This window comes from Manis javanica, chromosome 11 (genome assembly GCF_040802235.1).
Source record: "Manis javanica isolate MJ-LG chromosome 11, MJ_LKY, whole genome shotgun sequence".
Taxonomy (NCBI): Eukaryota; Metazoa; Chordata; class Mammalia; order Pholidota; family Manidae; genus Manis; species Manis javanica.
Window position 1 is genome coordinate 16,972,728 of NC_133166.1, and position 24,858 is coordinate 16,997,585.

A 24,858-nucleotide genomic window follows, 5' to 3' on the forward strand; every position below is an offset into this window, starting at 1 on the left:
AGGAAGTAAAATACAGATTGCAAGTGAATAATGCATAGCAAGTTTAAGGCAGATTTTTAGAATGCTGTGTGAGAAAGGGAACAAGATGGAGCAGGGAAGGAGTGGGGGAGAGAGGGGCTGGTCTGATGCCATTCATTCAGGGAGGGTCTCCTACAAAAACTACATCATTATTGCTTGAAGTAGCCTGGAATATACCCAGTTCAATGCAGCAAATGTTTACTGAGCACATGCAATAATAACAATAATGATAGCTAACGGTTTGGAGCACTTACTGAGTATGAAGAATATTTTTAGTCTTTTACATTCATTGTCCTATTTAATCCTCACAACAATCATATGATGTACTATTAATATCTCCATTTTCTAAATGAAGGCAATAAAGCACCAAGAGGTTAAGTGACTTGTCCAAAGTCACACACCTAATAGGGTATTTGGACCTAGACAAATAGGCTGTAGAACCCATTTTCTTAACCACTAATGGAAAGGCAATGGGGAGCTATGGAAGGACCCTGATCAGCACTAGGAAAGTTCACTGTGACAGATGTGAGAAATGGGGCAGTGGAGATAGAGGAGAGATGACAAGAGATTCACAAGACAATGAGTAGCACAGTGCCAGGCACATAAAACTAACAGATAAGATTTATGTAAACTTAATATATGCCAGATACTGTTCTCAGCTCTTCACATCCATTATCTCACTTAACCCTGTGAGGTAAGGGCACAGTTATTATCCCCAATGTACAGATGAAGGAACAGAGGCATGAGACGTTAAGGAATTTGTTCAAGGTCTTATAACAAAAGAATGGCAGAGCTGGGACTTGAACCCAGGTAGCCGGCTCCCAAGTCCCTTAATCTCTGTGCTATAGTGCCTCTCCCAGTGGGCACATAGGTAATTTGAGAGTCCACTCAGTAACAGAGTAGTGAACCCTATACCCCTCAGCTACAAGACCTCAGCTACTAATGAGGCCCCTAAAGAGACTAAGGGAGGGGGAAGCATTCACTCTGACCAGAGGAACAGGGGAAACTTCTGGAAAGAGATGACATTTAAGCAGAGCCTTGAAAGAAGGACTTGGGCTAGCATGTATTGAGGAGGGGGCAGTGCAGACAGAAGCAGCAGCTGAGGAAGGGCAAGGGGCAGGAAAGTGCAGCAGTGCAAACTCTGAGATGTTTCCATTTTCAGATAAGAACTCTGTGTGCATTTCACTGCTGAAATTTACTCTTTCTCCAGAAGTTTTCTTTTAGCTAAAGATCCTAATTAAAATGTCTTAACCAGTTTTAAAATTTCAAAATCAGATCTATTTTAAATCATTGTCAAATATGTGTGCGTGTGTCTGTGTATTGTGTTAGTGATTTAAGTATGGACTTATTTTTTACCTGGTTGTAAAGAATATTGTCACAATAGTGCATATCAAGGGCCTTAAAAATGTTCAACTCTTTGCTCTAGTAATCCTATTTTTAGGAGTCTGTATTGATTAAACACCCAAAATGGAGACGTTGATTTATCCAAAAAGCATTATTTTAATGAAGATATAATTCACATACCATAAAATTCACCTCACATAAAGTGTACAGTTTGGTGATTTTTAGTATATTTACAAAGTTGTGCAACCATTACTACTACCTAATTTCGTTAAATTTTTATTACCCCAAAAAGAAACCCCACACCTACTAGCAGTCACTCCCTTTTCTCCCTTCCCCTCACTACTTTCTGTCTCTATGAATTGGCCTGTTCTGGACATTTCACATAAATGAACTCTTTCTTACACTATGTGGCCTTTTGTCTCAGACTTCTTTCACTTAACATAATGTTTCAAATGTATTTGTTTTTAGTGTTATTTGTAATTATGAAAACAATCATAATCTATTTGAGGACTGGTTACATAAATTATGTATTTCCATACCATGGAAATATAGTCATTGAGATAACATCTATGAAGAATATTCAACAATATAATATGACGATCAGTGGAAAATTCTGTAAGCAACAATTTTAAACTATAAAGGTATTCAGAAATATCCTAACAATCTAGGAATATACCAAAATATTTACAATGGTTTTCTTCAGGTATTGAGATCATGGGTGGTCACCACATATTTTCCTAGTTTTCTTCACCGATGATGTTTTGTTTCGAAGGTCAGAAAAAATAAACACATTTAAAGACCACACCACTGCCTCTGCCATACACATACCCTCTCCATTTTCAACCCTTCTGAAGAGTCTGTGTCCTTCCCCCTCAGACCAGGTGAGGAACAGCTACTACATCGGGGCCGACGGCTCTCTGCGGCTGCTGCTGGCCAACGGCATGGAGGTGGCGCTGCAGACCGAGCCCCACCTGCTGGCTGGCACTGTCAACCCCACCGTGGGCAAGAGGAACGTCACGCTGCCCATCGACAATGGCCTCAACCTGGTGGAATGGCGGCAGCGCAAAGAGCAGGCACGGGGCCAGGTCACCGTTTTCGGGCGCCGGCTGCGGGTAAGCAGGTCTCAGCCTCTGGATGTAGCTGGGCTCTGGGGGAAAGAATGAGAAACGAGGAGAACAGAGTTCTGTCCTTGAAACTACCTCAAGAGAGAAAGTTTTCCTGGACCCTCAGTTTCCTCATCTGCAGAAGAGGGAAAATAAAGTAGGCAGCCACTTGAAATAAAAGTCCTGTATGTCTTTTCAGCTGTTACTTGTAGAAAGATTACTGGCTTTGTTGTTAGTGAAGCCTGAGTTGGATTTCCAGTTTCTGTGGTTCCCTAAATGATATAGGCGAATCCATAATCTCGCAAGGTCTCAATTCCGTCGTCCATATCCATAAAATAGGGAAGATAAACCCAATTTTACAAGTGCTACCAGGGTTAGAAATAATTCATAAAGTGAGTATAAAGTGCCTCATATAGACTCTAGCATATAGCCCATAATCAGGGGTTGATAATACCTACTCTTGTTATGCTGTTCTTACTACTGTTACTACTATTGCTAATGTGTGTCAAAATTCAGTTTAGCTATTTGGAACCTAAGGCACATTCCTCACTCTTCCCAGGCAGTAATCCTTCCTAAATGAGCAAAACCACCCCCACCATAGCTGTCACTGCCAGTGGGTTGGCGTCTGTGGTCTGGCTCCTCCAAGTGCTTTCATCATGTGGCTGCCTGAACCAGCCCTTTTTCCGCCTGTGTTTCTAGAGTGTGGGCTTTGCCCCCGGGCCTGATGGCCCAGCTTCTTTTCCCTCCAGCCTCAGACAGGAAGGTGATGGGGAGAGTGAAAGCAAAGAAACCAGCCCTAGCTCTCAACACAGCAACTTGCAGACCCCAGGTGCTCTGCAGAGACTTGGCTGTGCTAACAGGAACCACAGGACTAAGCCAGATGTTCCTGACTCCTAAAAAATCATAGAAGCATCCTCATGCAATGCAGCCACCACTGTGTTGAGCTCTCTGCCCTTCAGCAGAGAAAGTTCAGTTAAGTATCTGATACATGGGACAATGGAGGTCCACAGAGAAATGGGATTTCTCCAGATTCACATAGCTAGGTGGCGGTAAAGACTAGAAAATAGGCACCCTGACTCTTAGTTTAATTCCCACAACAAATACAAAAACAGCAAGTGACTTACCCAATATCACACAACTAGAACCCAGAAAACCAGGCTTCCTGTGTTTCCTCAACAGCCAAGAAAGAACTCAGCCAAGAACTCTAGCGACATCTAATGTGGGAAACAGCCTTCCACTAGTTCCCTAAGGAAGGCCTAGTTGTCTTTGTTCTCTGGGCCCTACCACCATTTGTGGCCTCAGTGAGCCCCCTGAATTCTGCAGGGTCCCCTCATGCACATGTGAGGCAGTATGCTGAGTGGGAAGTGTGCCCTGGGCTTGCTTTCTGCCTGTGCCACACATGTAGCCTTGAGCAACTCCTCTGAGCCTCAGATTCTTCTGCAGAAACAAGATAATACATTCCAAGTACCCAGCCCAGAGCTGGTAGACCCCAGGTGCTCCATAAATGGCAGCAATTAGTGCTATAAGGATTTCCTCTTTGCCGTGTGATCTGGACCGGAAGTTTCCCAGGCTTACGGGGCCCTCTCCCACCCCGAGATTAATGGTGCTCCAGTCGGGTGGCTGCATCTCCATGTCCTCCCAAAATAAATGGCCACCCACAGTGGTGGCATGTGGAATTAGAATGCTAGCCGGGTGCGCCTCCCCATAATGGAACTCATTTTTTATACAGCTGGGAACTTTTTTAATAAAGAAAGATGTAAAATAATCTCATTGCCTCCACTGCCAAGCACAGGAAGCATTAAGCGGTTCCCCAGTGAGCTGCTTAATTCAATTTTATTAATTTTGCCACAGAGGTATAGCTCCCCTCCACTAGGGGTCCTCCAGGGGAAGAGGGGGGCAGCTGGCTGGGTAGCACCACCTTGCAGGGAGTCTCAGGGAACCTTACAAGAGATGATTTGAAGAGGCCCCCATCGGTGGTGGTGGTGCAGACCCCATATCTTCCTTTGCCCTCTCTGAAAAGAACACAGCGTCAGCCTCCAGCACCTCTGATTTTTCATGGAAATTGTCTGCCACACTGTTTTTGCTTCTGCAATTGTGTTTGATTACCCCTGGGAAGACAACCTTATTACAACTAGGCCATTCACAGCTAAAGTCATCTCAGTGTCATCATTATAAATCCTTATTTTCAAGGTTTTGGAATTCATTTGGGGAGAAGGGGGAGACCCACATCTATCTATTCCCTCTGAGAATGACCATAATCATTTGCTGTCATTGAATGGAAATAATTACAATCATTAATTCATACCTTCTCTGCACCCAGAACTCCACTAGGCAATTTACTTAGGTTTCTTCAAGCTTCACAACAGCCCTGTTTTACAGAGGAAGAAACTGAGACTCAGAGAAGGAAAGGCACTTGCCCAATGTCACACAGAAAAGTCGGTTACAGAGTTGAGGCTGGAATCCTTCCCTTAATTCCTAAACCTTTTTTACCACACAGGATCCTTTGTTATCTCAGCCCACACATGCAGGTTTATCACGTGACCCTCACTGTCTGCTTTCCTCTTGAGTCTTTCTTACTACTTGTCAGACTTAACCAGTGCCTAATGGAAAAGTCAGAAAAATGTGCCCAAATGCTCTGTAAGGCCAGGTACCAATTAGAGGGAACAAGCATTTTGGCTGCAGAGTACCTGGCAGTGTTTTAGGGGCAACCAGTGGCTAAGGGGTGGATCAAAATACGAACAACTCTGGAGTATATTTCTTTATTAAAATATGGAAAACCCTTACCACCACTCCCGTGGGAGCCCTGTATTTCTGACTCTGAAAGGAAATGAAATTGTATGCTGACCTAGAAGCCAGGTGGAGATGATACAGGGGCCCTCGTACTGTAGGCAGGAGCGAAATGTCCCAAAGCTAGGATATGTCCCCAAGCAGCACACAGCTAGAGAAGCCATCCAGATGCTAAAACACACACTACGTCCCAGGGCCTCCTGGAAGAAGAAGACACCTTGGGAGCTGACCAAGGTGATCAAGAAGCCCTAATTGTGGTGGTAAAGGGCAGCACAGACCCCAGAGGGGCTGGGAAGTCCACAGCCCCGAGAAGGGCTGGACTCACTCAGAGGACCACTGAACATTGCAGACCAAGTCCCTGACCAGTCAGCACATGTGGAGTGTGTCCCCTCACAGCATGAGCACGGATGTCAGTGTCAAACTCTAGAGCAGTGCCTGGCACATAATAAACGGGGTCAGACGTTGTTGGCTGTGCCTACCTGGCCTCTCCTGTTTTAGGAGGGAGTCAAGAAGGAGCTGCATTTTTGTCTACATTAGAAAAGTTTCATTAGGAAATGGATGGTGTGGGTCACTTTCAGTAACAGCTACTGTTTGCTCAGCATCCAAATTGTCTTTATCCTCACAACAGCCCTGTGTAACTGGCACTATTATTCCCATTTTACTGATGAGGAAACATCACAGATCCAGGACCCAAACCCTTGTCTGCTGACGTCCAAGACCTGTGCTACCTCCTCTACTCAGAAGCTTCTCAGACTAAAGTTCTCAATGACCAGACTTTCTCCTTCCTCCTACCCCTTGTCCAGGTTCACAACCGCAACCTCCTGTCTCTGGACTTCGACCGTGTGACACGCACAGAGAAGATCTATGATGACCACCGCAAGTTCACCCTCCGGATCCTGTATGACCAGGCGGGGCGGCCTAGCCTCTGGTCACCCAGCAGCAGGCTGAATGGTGTCAATGTGACCTACTCCCCAGGGGGCCACATTGCCGGTGTTCAGAGGGGCATCATGTCTGAGAGAATGGAATACGACCAGGCAGGGCGCATCACATCCAGGATCTTCGCTGATGGGAAGACATGGAGCTACACGTACTTAGAGAAGGCAGGTGTCTGTCTCCCTCCATCACTGGCCTTGCTGTATGGAAGGCCAATCATTGTGACCCAACCCAGGGCCAGACCCAGCCTGCTGACCTTGACAGAACAGATCTGACCCATATCATCTCCAACGTTTGGGAAAATCTGCAGCAGAGGGCCAGGATGGAGCTGGGAGGAAGCCCAAGCACTGCCAGGACTTAATGAGCAGGACTCAAGGTCCAGACCCAGGCAGGCTCCCAGGCCTGGGGCATACAGTGTGGTCTGATCACAGAGATCAAGGCAGAACTGGGGATCAGTACTTAGGCATGAGCTTCTAGTGCTGGGTGTGGCCTAGTGAATCCCTTCTGCTTCAGGTATTCCCAGGGGATAAGAATCAGAGAGGATCTGAAATTAAAAGATGGTCCCAGATAGAGAAAATGGTAGGTGTGATGCCTTGACGCCTCTAGGCCTATTATCAGCTGACTTATTCTTGAAATAGAAGTTATTCTTGAAATAACTTCATGCCCCAGTTCTGGAACCCAGATCCTTTTTTCCTGCTCCTAGTCACCTGTCCAGGGCCCAGGCTCTGCTTGCCTGTGGTTGGCCTCCCCTACCCCATGCTGGGAAGGCATCTCTGAGAGCAATGTTCTGTGGTAGCGCTAAGAGAGACCTTAGCTGGAGGGTCACCCAGCATAAAGAATAGCCAAACCCAGAGCAGGATAAAGCTCTCCCAGGGCTGCACAGTGAGTCCTACTATAAGCCAGGTTTCTGCATTCCCCTCACAGCCCTCTCCACCCCAGGGTGGGCATGTGACCTGTTACTACATAAACAGTTATGCAAAACTCCCAGCGCCCTTCTCAGACATAGTGTTTATCCTGCAGGCCACAGGGAATCAACAGAAGTTGTTAGCAGGCAAGAGACGTTGCCAGACTGTGGTTTAGGAAAATCATTCTTGCTTGAGTAAGATTGATTTGAGAAGGAATCTGGAGCAAGGAAGGCAGGAGAGAGGCTGCTGCAAATACTCCAGGCCAGGCTCTCGGCCTTGCCCACACCCCACTGTGTACTGAAGTCATCATTTTTGCACCACACAACGGGGAAAACCAAGAAGGCTGCTCGGATAGGAAGGCAAGTGGCCTGAGGGCTCTGGGCCCCCAGCCCTGCCAGAGCCAAGGACTGAGAGAAATCCTTACCGTAGCTCATCTCTGCTCCATCGCAGTGTCCTCTGGCACTCCAGTTGGAAAGCTCTGGTTTGGGTATAACTTAGGAGAATCACCAGTTTCCTAAGCCTTTCATTCCTGTCCTTTAAGTATTGGACACACAGACCTACCCTTGCCCTCCATCACCCCCTCTCATCTCTTGGTTTTCCTTTTCCTCCAGTCCATGGTGCTGCTCCTGCATAGCCAGAGGCAGTATATCTTTGAGTTTGACAAGAATGATCGCCTTTCTTCCGTGACAATGCCCAACGTGGCCCGGCAGACGCTAGAGACCATTCGCTCGGTGGGCTACTACAGGAACATCTACCAGCCCCCTGAGGGCAATGCCTCCGTCATCCAGGACTTCACTGAGGACGGGCATCTCCTCCACACCTTCTACCTGGGCACCGGCCGCAGGGTTACATACAAGTATGGCAAGCTGTCGAAGCTAGCTGAGATGCTGTATGACACTACCAAGGTGAGCTTCGCCTATGATGAGTCAGCGGGCATGCTGAAGACCGTCAACCTCCAGAACGAGGGCTTCACCTGCACCATTCGCTACCGTCAAATCGGGCCCCTGATCGACCGCCAGATCTTCCGCTTCACTGAGGAAGGCATGGTCAATGCTCGTTTTGATTACAACTATGACAACAGTTTCCGGGTGACCAGCATGCAGGCTGTGATCAACGAGACCCCCCTGCCCATCGATCTCTATCGCTATGACGATGTGTCAGGCAAGACAGAGCAGTTTGGGAAGTTTGGTGTCATCTACTATGACATTAACCAGATCATCACCACGGCAGTCATGACCCACACCAAGCACTTTGACGCATATGGCCGGATGAAAGAAGTGCAATATGAGATTTTCCGCTCGCTCATGTACTGGATGACTGTCCAGTATGATAACATGGGGCGAGTAGTGAAGAAGGAGCTGAAGGTGGGACCCTATGCCAACACCACCCGCTACTCCTATGAGTATGACGCTGACGGCCAACTGCAGACGGTCTCCATCAATGACAAGCCGCTCTGGCGATATAGCTATGACCTCAATGGGAACCTGCACTTACTGAGCCCTGGTAACAGCGCACGGCTCACCCCACTAAGGTACGACCTCCGTGACCGCATCACTAGGCTGGGTGATGTACAGTACAAGATGGATGAGGATGGCTTCCTGAGGCAGCGGGGTGGTGATGTCTTTGAGTACAACTCAGCTGGCCTGCTCATCAGGGCCTACAACCGGGCTGGTGGCTGGAGCATCCGGTACCGCTACGATGGCCTGGGGCGGCGTGTGTCCAGCAAGAGCAGCCACAGCCACCACTTGCAGTTCTTCTATGCAGACCTGACCAACCCCACCAAAGTCACCCACCTCTACAACCACTCCAGCTCTGAGATCACATCCCTCTACTACGACCTGCAAGGACACCTCTTTGCCATGGAGCTGAGCAGTGGTGATGAGTTTTATATAGCTTGCGACAACATCGGTACCCCTCTTGCTGTCTTCAGTGGAACAGGCTTGATGATCAAGCAGATCCTATACACAGCCTACGGGGAGATCTACATGGACACCAATCCCAACTTCCAGATCATCATTGGCTACCACGGCGGCCTCTATGACCCACTCACCAAGCTGGTCCACATGGGCCGGCGGGATTATGATGTGCTCGCTGGCCGCTGGACCAGCCCCGACCACGAGTTGTGGAAGCACCTTCGTAGCAACAACATCATGCCTTTCAATCTCTATATGTTTAAAAACAACAACCCCATCAGCAACTCTCAGGACATCAAGTGCTTCATGACAGGTAAGAATAGGGCTCGTTCAGAGGACCGGACTCCCTATTGCTCCAGACACCTGACAAGACAGTCTCCCTTGAGAAAGCTGATGTGGGATAAGAGGAAACACTGACTTCCTCTTGAAGCAGCATTTTCCAAAGTGTATTTGAGGAAAAAATGCTCTGGAAAAACTGGTTCTGGCATCAAATCAATTTGATGGGGCAACCACCATTCCTAAATTTTCATAGTACACTTAAGTTCGTTTGAAAGACTCTGAGAAGTCCTGTAGTAAAGAACTGTTTAATACATTTGCTATTTCTCAAAATTTATTAGATCACGAAACCACTTTTTTTTTTACCATGAAGCCCTGATGTCTCAGTGAATGCATCCTTTGGAATGTACTTGGGGAGTTTCTGACCCAGAGATCAAGCTGGCTGAGTCCCCAATAAGCTGGCTGAAGGTATAGGGGGTAAAAATAAAGAGTTCTCCTATTTGGGATGATGTAATAGAAAATTCAGACTTTGGAGATGGAACTGGGTGAAGGATCCACCATTTCTAAGCTGTGACCATCACAAAAAATCATAACTTCCCTGAACTCCAATTTCCTCATCTGTAAATTGAAGTTAGAATACCTACTCTGACTCTGATAAGTTAAATATGCATATTGTAAATCCTAGAGCAACCACTAAAAAATAAAACAGAGGCATAATTAATCCATCAACAGTGGAGATAAAATGAAAACTAAAAATAATCCAACAGGTAGGAAACGGGGAGGAGAAGGAGCAAAGAACAGATGTACAAATAGGAAAAAAAAAGTCTTTCCTGGTAGGATGGTTGCAAGGGTGAAATGAGAGACGTTTTATAAGCTGCCTAGGATAGTGCATGGCTCTTGTTGGCTCGCTTTACCCTCTGACTGAAAAAGTGGGCTTTGTTTCCCACTCCTCTGAAATCAATTTACATATAAAGTGTCCCATAGGTTATGCATGCCAGAAATGACTCCAGCAGCCATAATCCTCCCAGCCAGCAGCCACAGAAGACCCCAGGAGTCAGAGTGGCTATGGGGATTCAGGTCTGGATAAAGCTAGCACTTCATGTAAAAGACTGTAGTGGGTAACAACTGGGCATATCCCAACTTCCAGAGTGGTCTGCCCCTCTTTTGTCCTGTGACTCAATGCCCCTTCCCCTTCTTCTAAGGTAGTTTCATTCGTTCAGCATCCTCTGCGTAGCCACTGTTTTTTTTAGGCACTGGGGGATAGAAAGATGATCCCTGCTCTCCAGCAATTCATTGCAAGTGGAGGGCAGACAACTGCTGCCCAGTGTGAGGGGGCCGTGAGGAATTTTGCACTGATGGCCTTTGAAACAGGAGGCACAACTGGCTGTGCCCCAGGGGCAGCTGATATTTGAAGTCCACTTCTGAGTGGACATTCATCAGATAATGGGGGAAAAGGCAATCTAGGGAGAGGGACTGCACATTCACAAGTGTGAGGAGGGAAGTGTGTACAGCTCATATAAGTGCTCCTTAGGGACGTGACTTCCTGGGCCCCAAAATCGGTGGCCTGGTCTGGACCCTATTTCTGCTGACAGCAATCCTTTCTCAGGGAAGAATCCAGGTGGTCATGCTGAGAGCAGGTCTCCCAAGAGTGGGGAAGGAGAACACGGTGGTGGGTAGATGTGCTGAAAGCTCAGGCCTGTGGATGCACAGGGACATCCCAGCAAACTTCCATAGTACCCACCATGCCCAACATACCTATTATGTTATATATAAAAAATTTAGATTGAGAGGCTGTTCCCTTTACATCTGTCTGCATGAAGAGTGTCTCCTGTCTCGGCCTCCAATGATTTTCCTATGAGTTACTGTTGCTGAAAATATGCAAAAAACCATTTTACTACTAAAAACCAGGATACCACTAATTCTCCCTTAACCTTATCTTTGAGTTGCCATGAGGTTGTGAATACAACTTCATTCACATCCAGCAACAACAATTTTAAAAGACATCTTTTCTCCAAAAATTTCTTCCAGGGTGCCTGATACATATTACAGTTGGACAGGCTTAGGTCACATGCCAACCCCTGAACCAACCACTGTGGCCCGGGAGAAAGAACGCACTGATTGGCTTAGCCTCAGTCACGTGCTCCATGGCTGAGCCCTCACCGGGAGTCAGCTTGCCCAAAACTGCATGGATGTTCCAAAAAGAAAGAGCAAGAAGGCAGAGTGGGATGTTAGGAAGGCAGCCAGAACACATCCACCCCCAATATACTATACAGGCTATTACATGTAACCCTCACTTAAAGCCTGTAGATGGGGTCACAGACCCACTTACAGAGGAAAGAGAGGGTCAGAGAGGTAACATAACTAGACCCCTAAGGGCAAGGCTGGGTTAGAACTGCTCTCTCTGACTCCAAAAGCCTCATTCCTGGACTCAAATTCACTTTGTCAACTGCAAGGCTACACACACGTGAAAGGGATTATTATTCTTCATCACTCTCCAAGGGGACCACATTGAAGTCTGGAACAGGTGGGTAAACTGAGGGAAATGTCTGCCTCTGCTCTCATCAGAAGGAAGAGTAAAATTCCCAACTCTTCAGAAAAGTACTGTTGAGAAACCAACCAACAAACCCATTTTCAGCATTTTTCGTAAAGGCATAATGAGAAATGTTCCCACCTTTCTATCAGTTCTAATTAAGACCCAGCCATCTTTTCAGACTGCTAGTTTTCTGGGAAATTGTAGTGTTCTTCATAGAAGCTTTCCTTTGCAACTATAAATTCAGAAGCAAGTTTCCACCTCAGGCAAAATGGCTTTGTAGGGTTTTTTTCCCCCTATTTTGTTTGCTTTAATTTTCCAAAGAACCATCTGCCAAGATTCATAGACTCAAAGATTCTTAGAAACTCAGGGAGGAAAGGGACTTTGGAGGAAAGCTGGCCCAAGCGCCTCATGTTACGGAAGAGGAAACGGAGGTCCCGGGGATGTGGAGGCATGGATTTGAGGAAACACAGAACACCCCGGTGAGCTGAGAACTGAGCTGAACACTTCGAAACACATGAAGCCCAGTCATTTATGTAACAAGCTTAGAACCATTTCTTCTATATAATGGCTGCCCAAAAATGGTGACACTATTAGTGTGCTTCTCCATGACTTGGTGAAAAACGTTTCTACCATCAATTTGCAGATGAGGAAACTGAACTGCAGGGAGGTTAGGGAAACTGTCCAAGTTCACACAGCCTGCAAGGTGGGGAGCCAGAGTCTGGTCCTGGGTTTTGTTTTGCCTCACCATGTCCTCTCCCTTACTGATCTTTCTAGAAGTAAAACCTGGGTTTCCAAGCTTCCCTTTCTACCACCCCTCCGTCTCAGTGCTTCCCAGTTTCACATCCAAGAGAGGGACTCTGGGGCATCCAAAAAATAAAACAAAACAAATGCAAAAATAGGCAAACATGAAGTTTTTGAATGAGGTGGCAATATGGAATGATGCAGTGGTGACAAGGACACATTGTTGACCCCTAAAGGACACCCCCAGCACTGGGATGGACTCGGTGGGTGTTTAGGGAAGACAGTTTTACCAGTGCCTGGAAGTCTCTACCAAAGATCTGTCTCCTTTGGAAGAAGTCCAAAGCGAGCCTGGATGCCCACAGCCCGGAGTTGGCTAGCTCTGAGGCTCACCTCCAAATCCTGCCTCCCCAGAATTTGGATTCTGAGTCTGGTCAACAGCTGCTTTGGCATCTGCAGCCAGCCTGTGTCCCAGCATGCCTCCACCTTGCTGGGAAGGGTGGCTGCCTCCTGGAGGCCCCAGATTACCTCCTGCCTGCCAGCCCAGGCTCTAATGCTCCAGCCACAATTTTCCTTTCTGGTTCTCTCTGCCTTGCTGAACTGCTGTCTGCTTACCTGAACACTTCAAGCACTCACTTCCCCTTCCCAGGCCTTGCCTTGCACAGTGGCCTCTGCCTGAAGTTCCCCTTTAACCCTTAGATGCTGACAAAATGTACACAGCTTTCATGGTCTGGCTTAAATGCCTCCTTCATGAAGACTCATCAGCCTGTGCAGCTGAGACTTCCACCCTCCTCTCATCTTTTTTCCTGTGTCAAAGTGATGTACGCCCACGTCTCCATTCCCCTTCAGGATCCTGAGTGCACAGGGTGAGGGTCTGTATGACACAGTACTGGGCACATGAAAGGCACTCCGCAGTGTGAGCCGAGCAGCTGATGGCACGCCCTCCACCCCTTTTCTTTTCCTTCCATCTTCCTGGTGCCATTCTTCAGTAGGCCAAATGCTCATGGCAAAATCCTACCTGAGCCTATACCTATTATGTTATAATTAACACTCCCAAGTAATACTATAAAGTCAGTGAATCCCATGCTGATAGGGGTAGATCCACAAGCCCAACATAAAGACTGGAAAATGAAGGCAGCGGAGGTTAAGTGACTTCCTTAGGCATCACAGTAAATAAAAAAGGCAGGATCAAGGGGAAAAGCTTCTGGACCTTTGGTACACCATTTCTGTGCCCTGCGCCCCTTTGGCCCTGAGACTCTAATCTTTGCAAAGAGAGCTGGGAGAGGACAGAGAGTTTGGTTCAGAAGTGAATTTTCTCTTTGGAAGTCATTCGTTAAAATCTTTCCTTTGGGTGTGGTTATCCTCTGCAAGTGTTCCCTGTTGATGTGGAGAGTGGATATAGAGGGGGCTTCGTCCACCAGCAGCTGCCCCTGGGTGTGAAGCTGCAGGTCCTGTGGGTTGGAGTGACTGCACAAAAGGGAGTTTGGAAACCTAGGTTCCACTTAAGTGATATCTCTCTTAGATAAATGCCAAGGAGGGGGACGCTATGTCCCAAGAGTATGTTTGGCTTTAATACATGAGACAGTTTCCGGGTGACTGTCCAGCTGCCTGTCCCACCGGCAGCACTCCACATCCCCACCCACCTGCAGCCTGACGCTCAGTGGCTTTTTTGCAGTAGGTCACATCTGAGGTCCACTTACTCCAGGGGATTGTTTCTGCTTCTCTCTCACCTAGATGTCAACAGCTGGCTTCTCACCTTTGGATTCCAGTTGCACAATGTGATTCCTGGCTATCCCAAGCCAGACATGGATGCCATGGAGCCATCCTACGAGCTCATCCACACACAGATGAAGACTCAGGAGTGGGACAACAGCAAGGTAATTCATGCACACGGTTGCCCACCCCTTGGGCCACTGGGACATTACAGGAATGGGTCCCACCAGCTTTTCAGGAAGGCTTGGGCTGACGGTGGTGCATCCACAGTGCCTGCCAGAAACTGTCCGGCAAATATGTAGTGACCCTGCCACAGGTGAGGCTCTGGGGACCCAGCTGTAACAGCACAGACAAGCTGTATGAAGTTTTGTCTGTTACACGGAGTTTGGAGTTCCACGACAAACAGTGAGCCCATCATTACCAAGAACGGAACTGCAGGGAGGGAAGGCGTATTCTAAATACAATGTGACACTTTCTGAGCACCTCAGTGCACCTGGCCTTGCATGAGATATTCTACATAACTCACAAATACAAATACCCCAGGCATTACTGTTCTCGCTTTACAGATTTAATGCCTAAGGCTTTCCAATACCACACAGCAAGAAAGGGGCGGAGCTGGGATTCAAACCCAGATCTGTGTGTAGGTGCTCAAAAAGTGTGACTTTCTCTGGTCTTCCTATGGCCCAATTTCAAAGACTCATGGAATTACATAGCTGTGAAAATCCTTAAAAGTAGTTCCATCCCACCCCTCACTTCAGGCATCCACTGGCTCATTCCCTCTAGCTTCCGGCCTCATTCATAGTGCCTGTACTGGAAGCTGGCTCTTCTAGGCGCCAGCCGCCCCCGGGGAACGCAGGAACAAACCAGGCAGAGGCCAGGCCTTTTAAGGGATCCTGGCCCGGAGGAACAACAGACTGAGGAGGATCGCAGGGCTGACAGGTGGCACGCTGCCTCTGGTCGGACACATACACAGCCCTCTCCTTAACTCCGTCCTGACCCCATAGGCTTCGGCCTAGATGCCCCTCCCGCCAGACTCTGGAGAATGCGATTCTGTGCCTCTGTGCTCTGGGGGCACCCTATGTTTTCCTCTTTCAAAGCACTCACCACATTATATTTTAATTCCTGTTTTCTGTATTTCCACTAGACTATGAGCCCCAAGAGGGCAAACAGTGGGTCTTATTTAGTACTCAGCCTGCCTTGTAGCAGAGAGACCTCTGTTGAGTGAACAAACAGTTAAAAGAAAAAACAACCCCTGAGTCAGGCATTTCCCCCATGTTGCAGATGAGGAAACCAGGGTTCAGAGAGAAACTTGCCCAAGGTCACTCCGCTGGAAAGTGGCAAAAGGTGATGAGAAGTCGAGTGTGTCTGGCCACAAAGTCCATCCCCCTCCGCTGCCCTCTGTGGCCCTGGCCGGCCTTTCTGATCCCCACCACCCCTCTGGGCCTGCCCTGACACCCACAACATTGCTCGCAGGGTACCTTCCAGCAGCTCGGCTCCTCCCCTGCCTCCCGGTTCCCTTCTCCTCACCACAGAGCCCCAGCCTCTGAGGGCCTGTTTGCTAACCTCGCCTGTCAATGAATTATTGATTTCTGCCTTTGGCAAGCATCAGAGATCTTTGTTGTTGAGCACTCCAGCTTTTGTGAAACTCCAGGAAATAATTGTTCATAGACAGGGTTCTATTCATTATAAAGAGGACTTAATTTCAGTGAGAAGCCAACAGGCCTGTTTCTAAAGCCATTCCTCTGAGTTGCGGACAAGACCCCGGAGCCTGCCTGAACGTGGCTCCTCTGAGTTCCTGGAGCCATGGGAGGGACAGGGGCGTGGCATGCCAAGCAGACAGGGCCCCGTCTGTCCCCCGGAGCAGCCAAGAGCAAGGGCACAGAGGGTCTCCTTGAAAATCGTTTGTAAACAGAGCACAGAGCAATAAAGCAGGATAAGTGGGTTTATATAAATGACTCCTTTTCATCTTGCTGAGCTCTCTTGCCAAGAATGCATTTCTTGCCATTCCTCCACCTAACATCACCCCCTCATCTTTCAAGTCCCACCTCATACATGAGCCTGCCCTTGAGCCCCACCTTCTTCACCTCGCTTCTCTACCTGCAGGCTGAGAGTCTGGCTTTGCGCCTGCTGCTCCAGCAGCCCTCCTAACAGCCCGTAGGATCAGAAGACAGAGAGGAGTTTGAACATGGGCTGAAATACTTATTAGCTGGATGCCTGTGGGCAAGTTATAATCCCTTTCAGCCTTAGTTTCCTTAGATGTAGTATCAGAATAACAACAGTACTTACTATATAAAGTCATTGCGGAGATCAAATGAGATAACGAATGTGAATCATTTCACTCCAAGACTAAGCTAAAAGAGCCCTAGCTGGCACTCTTACTTCACTTGGGCTGCCAGTTTCCACGTTTGGTTGCAGCCATTTGCTGTCTCATCCGTCTTTCCCCACCAAACGATGAGTTCTTCAAGGGCCAGGCTGCTGTCCGCGTCCTTGTTGTATCTCCAGTGCCCAGAAGAGGACTTGGCGCAGAGGAGTTGCTCCCTGAAGAGCCTCTGAATGGAAGGAGGGGTGAATGGATGGAGGAAGGTTGGGGGGACGTTCTGTGGCCGGCAGCAGAGCTGCATCACAGGTTGATGCGTACGTGTAGATCTGACGTAGCTTGGTGAGCTGATTCTCCAGGCTCTTGGGGTGTTTCCCCTTTGTCTCACTCTCTGTCTTCCTCCCCTTTTTCTTCTTCTCTCTCTGTCCCCACCCACCTCAGTCTATCCTCGGGGTACAGTGTGAAGTGCAGAAGCAGCTCAAGGCCTTTGTCACCCTGGAACGTTTTGACCAGCTCTATGACTCCACAGTCACCAGCTGCCAGCAGGCCCCAAAGACAAAGAAGTTTGCATCCAGTGGCTCTGTCTTTGGCAAGGGGGTCAAGTTTGCCTTGAAGGATGGCCGAGTGACCACAGACATCATCAGCGTGGCCAACGAGGATGGGCGGAGGGTTGCTGCCATCTTAAACAATGCCCACTACCTAGAGAACCTGCACTTCACCATTGATGGGGTAGACACCCACTACTTTGTGAAACCAGGGCCCTCAGAAGGCGACCTGGCCATCCTGGGCCTCAGCGGGGGGCGGCGAACCCTGGAGAATGGGGTCAACGTCACCGTGTCCCAGATGAACACGATGCTCAGTGGCAGGACTAGACGCTACACAGACATCCAGCTCCAGTTCGGGGCCCTGTGCCTGAACACCCGCTACGGGACAACAGTGGACGAGGAAAAGGCGCGGGTGCTGGAGCTGGCCCGGCAGAGAGCCGTGCGCCAGGCGTGGGCCCGCGAGCAGCAGCGACTTCGGGAAGGGGAGGAGGGCCTGCGGGCCTGGACAGAGGGCGAGAAGCAGCAGGCGCTGAACACAGGGCGGGTTCAAGGCTATGACGGCTTCTTCGTGATCTCTGTCGAGCAGTACCCGGAACTGTCAGACAGTGCCAACAACATCCATTTCATGAGACAGAGCGAGATGGGCCGAAGGTGACAGAGAGGACTGTGGCCTGGACTTCTTGCCAAAGACAGCTGCTCTTTTGTGGCCGCACACCTGACTGTGTTGTACTTAAAAAAAAAATCCTTTTTTTAACAAGTGCAGAAAACAAACAAAAAAAGATACTGGTTGCATTGTAACTCATGCAAAATCCTTTTTTTTTAAGAAAAGAAAAACACAAATTTGGCCTTCGCACATTTTTTGCAAACAACAGAAAGTATTTTTTTCCTGTAGTGTGATCACAATGAAAACTTTATTGTCTTCTGTTCCCTTTTTCCTTGAGGATTTTTCCTTGTTGTTTGGGGTACATTTCTCCTCTCTGAGACACATCTCCTAGGGGGTGTCCTTGTCTGTCCCTAGGTACCCAGTGTAATGTGAGACACAAGTGTCTGTGCTAATTTGTCTCATGTGCAACCCTTTCTTCCATGGGGGTTGGGCAGGAGTGAGGGGTGTGGAGTCCCAGGCCAGGGCCACCCCTCCTAGGGAGCCTGGAAGGAGGGTCTTCAGGACCTGAGGACCTTTGGCTAAGCTCCCACAGGTGAGTGATGGCTTTTTACCCACTGTGTCCCATGCCTCTGTGCTCTGGGGAATTTCATGATGTCATTCAGCACCTTTTTCAAGTTGCCCCAAACTCCTGCCCAAGCTTTATATTTTTGATGTTAAGAGAAACCCCCTACCCCTTTTGCAAATCCTATGTAGTTGTCAGTGCCACCCCCATGCTGGGATGGAGAAAGTCTCTCCCAGGTCCTTTCCTCCTGTCTAGTGACAACATCCTGGGACTAAGAGCCCCGCCCTCCCCAAGAGGTAGCGGTACCCAGGATGTCTGTGGTTGGTCAGTCCTCTCCCGATGTTCCTTGTTCATCTCCTCCTCTCTCCCAAAGTCAGACGTGAGAACCAGCATTGCACAAGCCCTCAGTGTGGGCACCATGTCCAGGGAGGGGAAGGCCACCCATGGCAAAAGGATGGCAGTGGTGGCAAGGGTACCAGCCTGCCTTCCTGGTGAAGCCCTCTCCCCATGACTTTGTGTATCTGCCCTCCACTGCTCAGCCGCCACCACTGAGGAATAGGAGTATGCAGAGAGGGGCTTGGTGGCCTTTGGTTCTGGAAGGATGTGTAAGAAAGAGTCAGCCAAAGAGAGGAAGGCATGAGCCCAGCATCCTCCTCACCAGCTCCTGAAGGCTCTTCTGCCACCCACACACCGGCCAACTGAGAGCTGGGGTGCAGCAGGACGGCCTTCAGGAAACTCCTTCTGTGAATTTCTTCTAAAAGAGCTTCCCCTCTACAGGAGCCTAACCAGGGTTTTAAAGAAAGATAAAGGAGAAAGGAGGAAAGGGCTAATCTGGAGTGGCCTGGCGGCATTATACAGCCTCACCAGGACTGGGGGCTGGCGCCCATGGATCCGGAGGCCAGGCTACAGTTGTCCCTGCGAAGACCTATGCCTGAGGTCACTGGGGAAAAGCATAAGCCCTCTCCAGAGTGGTAGGGCCCACACCTGGGGGACATGCCCAGGCAGAGCAGCAGCCAACAGGCCAAGGGAGCATAGCGGGGAAGGGACAGCAGCAGCAAGAGCTAGGAGCTCCTTGCTCCGGGTTCAGCTGCCTAATTACCGTTGTCATTACCACTCACAGGAGGCTCCGGGAGACCAAGAGGGGAAGGCAAACGCTTCCTTTTGAGCTGGGCTTCCTAGAAAATGGGACTTTTATGGGTTGCATTTACATTAAGTGTGGAAAATGAATTCTGAGTCTGAGCTATCCCCTGTGGAAACCTTGTTGGACTGATAAGCTCATGGCACCTTTATAGCCTTACTCACAGAGTCTTCAGAATATTATTATACAAGTTAATGAAACCAAGAAGGTCTCTTACTGCATGAGCATTGGAGCAGCATGTAGTCTGGGTTCTGCCTGGCAGAGGGAGGCATCCAAAGCTTCTCGGGAGAGGAGGTTTCGCCTTACATCATCCCACTGGGATGAGAGGATGGTTCGCTAAGTGCTCTTCTTGTTTCCAAAAAATGTCACACTGCTGCGACAGTGCCCCTTGGCCTGTTTGTCCCCTGGCTGCCTGGTGCCCCTGGGTACGGAGCTCCGCTGAGTCACAGTGTTCCTGGGCCGCTGTGTGTGGCAAGAGCTGGTGGTGGGCTTCTCTCCAGCAGGACCATTCTTGGATGGGATGGAAAACTGTGTGACTTAAAGAACACAAGTTTTTTATCCAAAACAGACTTACGCCTCTCAAAATGTACATTTGATATAGGGGCCCTTGGGCAAACCTCTCCTGCCCATTGGCCTACTTGATCAGTTCCATCCCAGCTGCCTGACATCAGCCAACACCTGCTGGGAACGTCTACTTGGAGGTCAGAGACAGCTTGAGGGTCAAGGGATTCATCTCCCCACAGCTCCCTGACCTTCTGACCCTCCACCAGCCCCGCACCAAAGTTAAGAGTGTGGACTTTTAAAGATCAACAGCAGAGAACTATTGAGTATTCCTTTTCTTTAAACAAGTGATGTTATACTTTTCCTGGGCTACATACCACCAAGAAGGCCCAGCTTCTCAGTGCAGGGAGAAGTGGAAGCATCTCCAGGCTTTAGAATAAGGACATCAGGTGTCAGAGAGGCAGCCTTTGCCACCTCGGTTTCACATCGCTGCTGTTGCTATTGGAGATAATGCTCTGGCTTTGGCGCTTTTGAGTTGGTTTCCATTCACGCTGGAAGGTGACTCGATGCCTCCCTTCTCAGTCTGTCCTCCTGTCCAGTCCAGCAGTCCCGACCTCACAGCAAGAGTCTGAAAGCATCAGCCAGCATTCCCGGCACCTGCACAGGAGTCTTCAGGCATCAAATCCCAGCCTGGATGGCACCTGCCTTTTTGGCATTACCCAGCCAAATGTGTCCATTCCTTGGGGTGACCAGCCCTCCCTCACTGGCCCAGGTTCATGATTCTGCAGGATGTCAGCTTCTGAACCTAGAAAAAGGTTTATTTTAGAAGAGTTCTTGCCTTCCCCCCTACCTTCCTCAGCTGCCATTGGCCCCATCACCCTCATCCCCTCTACTATCACTTCAAATAGGACTTTAGTGGTCCCCCAGCTTTGTTTTTTATAGGGTGAGATTTCCTTTTCACTCACACTCCTGACAGCCTGGAGGGCAGAGCCATGGCAATAGGAAGAAGGGGAAGAAACTCCACAGTCAGTCACACCTCTGCTGGCCCCTGATGCCTGTCTCAGCGTTGGTAGCTAAGAACTGACCCAACAGACCAGTGCCTGATTCCTGCCTAGGGATGGAGGTGAAACAGTCCCTGAGAAGCTGGCCAGAGGCTGAGAATGGCCAGCGTGTGCCCTGCTAAAGCATCAGGATGGGGTGCAGCTGGAAGCAGAAGGTGCCAGTGAGACAAGGAAGGGAGTCAAACCGGGCAGTGTTTATAGACAACACAGCAAGGAATCAATTTTAAAATTGTTTAAAAAAAATGTAAAAGACCTTTTCAGCTGTGACTTGTTATAGATGGTAGGGGTTTACATATGCAGAGACGAGGCTGTCGGTGTGAAACCTTAGAATGCACATCTACGGCCGCAGCCCTGTCCTGTGGATGCCACGTAGTGAGGGCAGGGACACCGAGCGGGGCCCAGGAGGAAGCAGTGTGCCAGGGATTTGATCTCCTGGTGCTCCAAGCCAAACCTTTTCTCCCTTCCTCGCAGCAGCCGATGAGCCCAGGCCATGGCTTCTGGTCCTGAGCTGGGGGGGCCCACATCCAAGGGCATCCAGAAAGAACCCAGTCTCTTCTTTCCCTTGGGATCCTCTTTAGGACTAAAAGCCCTCCATTTAAGGCTCATCATTCCCAGCTAGGTGTATTCACTTGTCTGTTTTATTGGAAGGGAGGGAATTAAAAGAAAGAACTCTGTAGTTCAAGGCCTTTTCATTTAACCTTCAAACAACAACAAACTCATTTTAAAGACTCGTTGCTCAGGTGATAGAAACTTATCCTCTCCAACTGTTACATTCTCAAAAACCAGCCTCGTGTACTTACTTGACCGCCCCAAACAGCAGTGAGCTCTGAGGTTGCATCGTGAATGTGGAAGATCAGAGTGGGGGGAGGCCTGGGTGGGGCCAATGTTGGGTTTCTTGCCCCCTCTGGAATGCCAAAGGCGGATCCTGGGTGCCCGCTTAGTCCCCAAGAACATATGATTACTCTGAGGGCAAACTGCCAGCAGAGAACCAAGCCTCGGGCAGGCCCAGCTATCCTGGCAGAAACTGAGTCACAGATGCCTGGTGGTGCCCAGCAGCCCTGGATTCACCCAACACCAGAATCCCTCTTTTCTAAACCTGTCTGTTTTTGAAGACTTCTGAACCTGCAGCTCTGGCAGAAGGACTCTCCCCAAGCTGCCTTTGAACGACCAACACTGGAGACTCTGGCCTTACCATGTGGAAATAGTTTTCCTGAAGTCTGGAACTAATTTTGAGAAGTTTTTTTTCTCAACACTTTTGTGTTTCTAACACTTTATTCTTGACTGTGTAAATACCAACAAGGCTGTAAATAAATGCAGATGTAGATACCTTCTAGAAAAAAAAAAGGCATAAAAACAAAACCAGAAGTGATCCCGTGTAGCCTTCGTTGACAAATAAAAGAATATTTTGTGTTTAAAGTGTTTGTTGGCCTTTTTGGAGAGTTGCGGCTGCCTGAGCCTGTCCTCTGAGTTTGTACTTCTAGATGCTGTTCTCAAAATGACCTGCAATACTCGGGTTCTTGGCCCCCAAGTCCCTCATAAGTGACCCAGGGGAGCTGTCATTCAGAGGCATTTCCCAGAGGCCACAAAGACCCTGGGACTTAACCTCATGGAATGTCCAGCACCTCTCACATCAGCTGTGCCCCATGGCTCCTCAGGCTGTGTCCCAGCTGCTGTCCTCAGCAGGCTTGGGGACAGACTCCAAGGGACAGGACAGCCCAACACTACCCTGAAGAAAGAGCCACTGGGCAACAAGCTGTCCACTGTGCCACTGCATACCACATGGGATGGACTTTTACAAATAAATGAATGCATATTCATTATACAAATTATTATAACCATTATAACCACATAACACAACTTGGAAAAAGAGAAAGGAAGAAAATTCCTTTAGCATTTTTTTCCCTCTATGTTCTTAATGTATCTTTTTTTTTTTTCAATCCAAAGTAGTTGTGTTCACAGCATACAGATAATTTTTCACCCAGTTTTTCTCATTTGCAACTTCCCATTTAGCCTCCCAGCTCTAGAAGTCAGGGATGACAAGATAGCTGGTCACTGAGGAAAGTATGTTTGCTAAGCCCAGCTCCCCGGTGTGTGCTGTGAAAATGCAAATAATTGAGCACTGGAGTAAGAGCAGAAGGCCTCAATGCTCTCCCATTAGCCTCAGGACAGGCCCACCACCAGACCCGGGGGAAGGAGCTTCAAGCTCGGGGGGCCTCTTCCCTCCTCCCAGGCACCCAGGGGCTCTCCAGGCACTGCTGCCCAGACCACAGTTCTCTGGGGTGTCAGGAGGCATCTGCAGTGGTGGGGAAATCCCACATTTGGAGTCAGGCCAAACGGTGCAGGAGTTGGCTGTAGCCCTTACTGCATGATGTCAGGCAAATTTTTAATGCCTCCAAGCCTCGGTCTCCCATTTCTAATGATAGTATGATGATACATACCCTCCTGGTTATGCTCAGCTTGCTTAAAGGAGAGGCTGTGCTGCTCGGAGCACAGCAGGCCTCCACTCACGGAACATCTCCCCCTGCGGCCTCCCTCCGCATCCCACATCCCTCACCCTCCTCCAGAGTCTGGTGCCTGGTTCTCAAACTTTGACCTGCATCAGATGCACCTTAGAGGGCTTATTAAAACATTGCAGGACCCCACCCCAGAATCTCTGCATCAGGGGGTCTGGGATGGGGCCCCATAATTTGCATTTCCAACCTGTTCCCAGGTGAGGCTATGCCCCTTCCTGCTTTGAGAACCACTGCTAATTACACTATCCTTCATACTGTGCACCGAAAAGATTCTTAGCGAGGCACTAAAAATGCCCTTAGTCAACAAAACCTACCACTCCTTTCCAGCCAGTAGAACGGGTGTATCAGGCCCTCCCCTGCCACTCCCACCTGCCTCCCCCAAGCCCTGCAGCCCGCAGCAGGGGAACGCCCCCCCACGCACCCACGCACCCAAGGGTGTACCCACCTGGGCCGTGGTCCCATGTTGAGCCCAGCTGAAACTGATTCCAGAGCTCTCTGGCTGCCCGTTCCCCTCTGGGCAGGCACTTTCAGACTGGATTATTCTTGGGTATGAGCTCCTCCAGCCCCGCCAGAGGCTGTGTCTCTCTGATCCTCTGAATGTCCCAGTGCCCAAAGCAGGTGCTGAGCCAAGGATCCCCCTAAGTTTAGCTTTCCCTTTGCCTCAGGGGTGTACTCTTTCTGGTGTATTTGAGAAAAAGGGAGGTTTTCTCCTGTTGCCTTCTGAATGGAAGCCACCTCTCCACAGACCTGGGTATTGCGCCTCCCGCCCTCCCCGCCTTGCCCAATGGGCCTCAGCTGCCGCTCGCTGGGGAAAGGCAGGCACGGTGGAGAGCCAGGGCAGATCCCCTTCCCAGCAGCCCTCTGCCCTGCTCTCTGCCCTGGGGTGGCTCGAGCTCTCCTATCCGGTGGAGTCCATGGCAAAAACTATAATGTATGAAGAAGAGGACTTTAAAAGTGAGTACTACTATGCCTTCCCCACACCAGCCAGAAGTGTAGCCCTCTTACGGGGGCTTTTCCAACTGTTCTCATCCCACCAGACCTTGATTCCAGGCCTCACGCTGGCATCCCCAAAGTGTCTCTCCTTCTAACCTCCCACATTGGAAACCTGTCTCCATACCTTGGGAATCCACCATGTCTCAACCCTCTTCACACAGCAGAATACACAGTGGTTGACATTTATGTGCAGGACCCACTCCCATGGGTATGCCCCTGCTGCCTTCAGGCAATCTAGCATTTCTTTCTCAAGTCTCAGCTCATCAGTCTGGAAAAGCCCCCGGGCCAGTCCCCTTTCAAGGTCTCAGGGGCAGTAGGAGTGGCAAATACATTCTTCATCCTTTTTGAAGTGTATTTGTGG

The 24,858-nt window shown here is 49.2% G+C and overlaps 1 protein-coding gene across 10 annotated transcripts in view; it reads left to right on the top strand.

Moving 5' to 3' along the window:
- The window catches only part of TENM4 (teneurin transmembrane protein 4), a 711,224-nt gene extending 688,817 nt beyond the window's left edge, over positions 1 to 22,407 (top strand). For all 10 annotated transcript variants that reach the window (XM_073215955.1, XM_073215950.1, XM_073215952.1 and 7 more), the window contains 5 exons: positions 2,239 to 2,474; positions 6,056 to 6,352; positions 7,702 to 9,316; positions 14,285 to 14,427; positions 17,022 to 22,407. In XM_073215955.1, the coding sequence (XP_073072056.1) occupies positions 2,239 to 2,474; positions 6,056 to 6,352; positions 7,702 to 9,316; positions 14,285 to 14,427; positions 17,022 to 17,780 (3,050 nt within the window). In that variant the 3' untranslated portion in view covers positions 17,781 to 22,407. The remainder of the gene's footprint in view (positions 1 to 2,238; positions 2,475 to 6,055; positions 6,353 to 7,701; positions 9,317 to 14,284; positions 14,428 to 17,021) is intronic.
- The last annotated feature ends 2,451 nt before the right edge of the window (positions 22,408 to 24,858 follow it).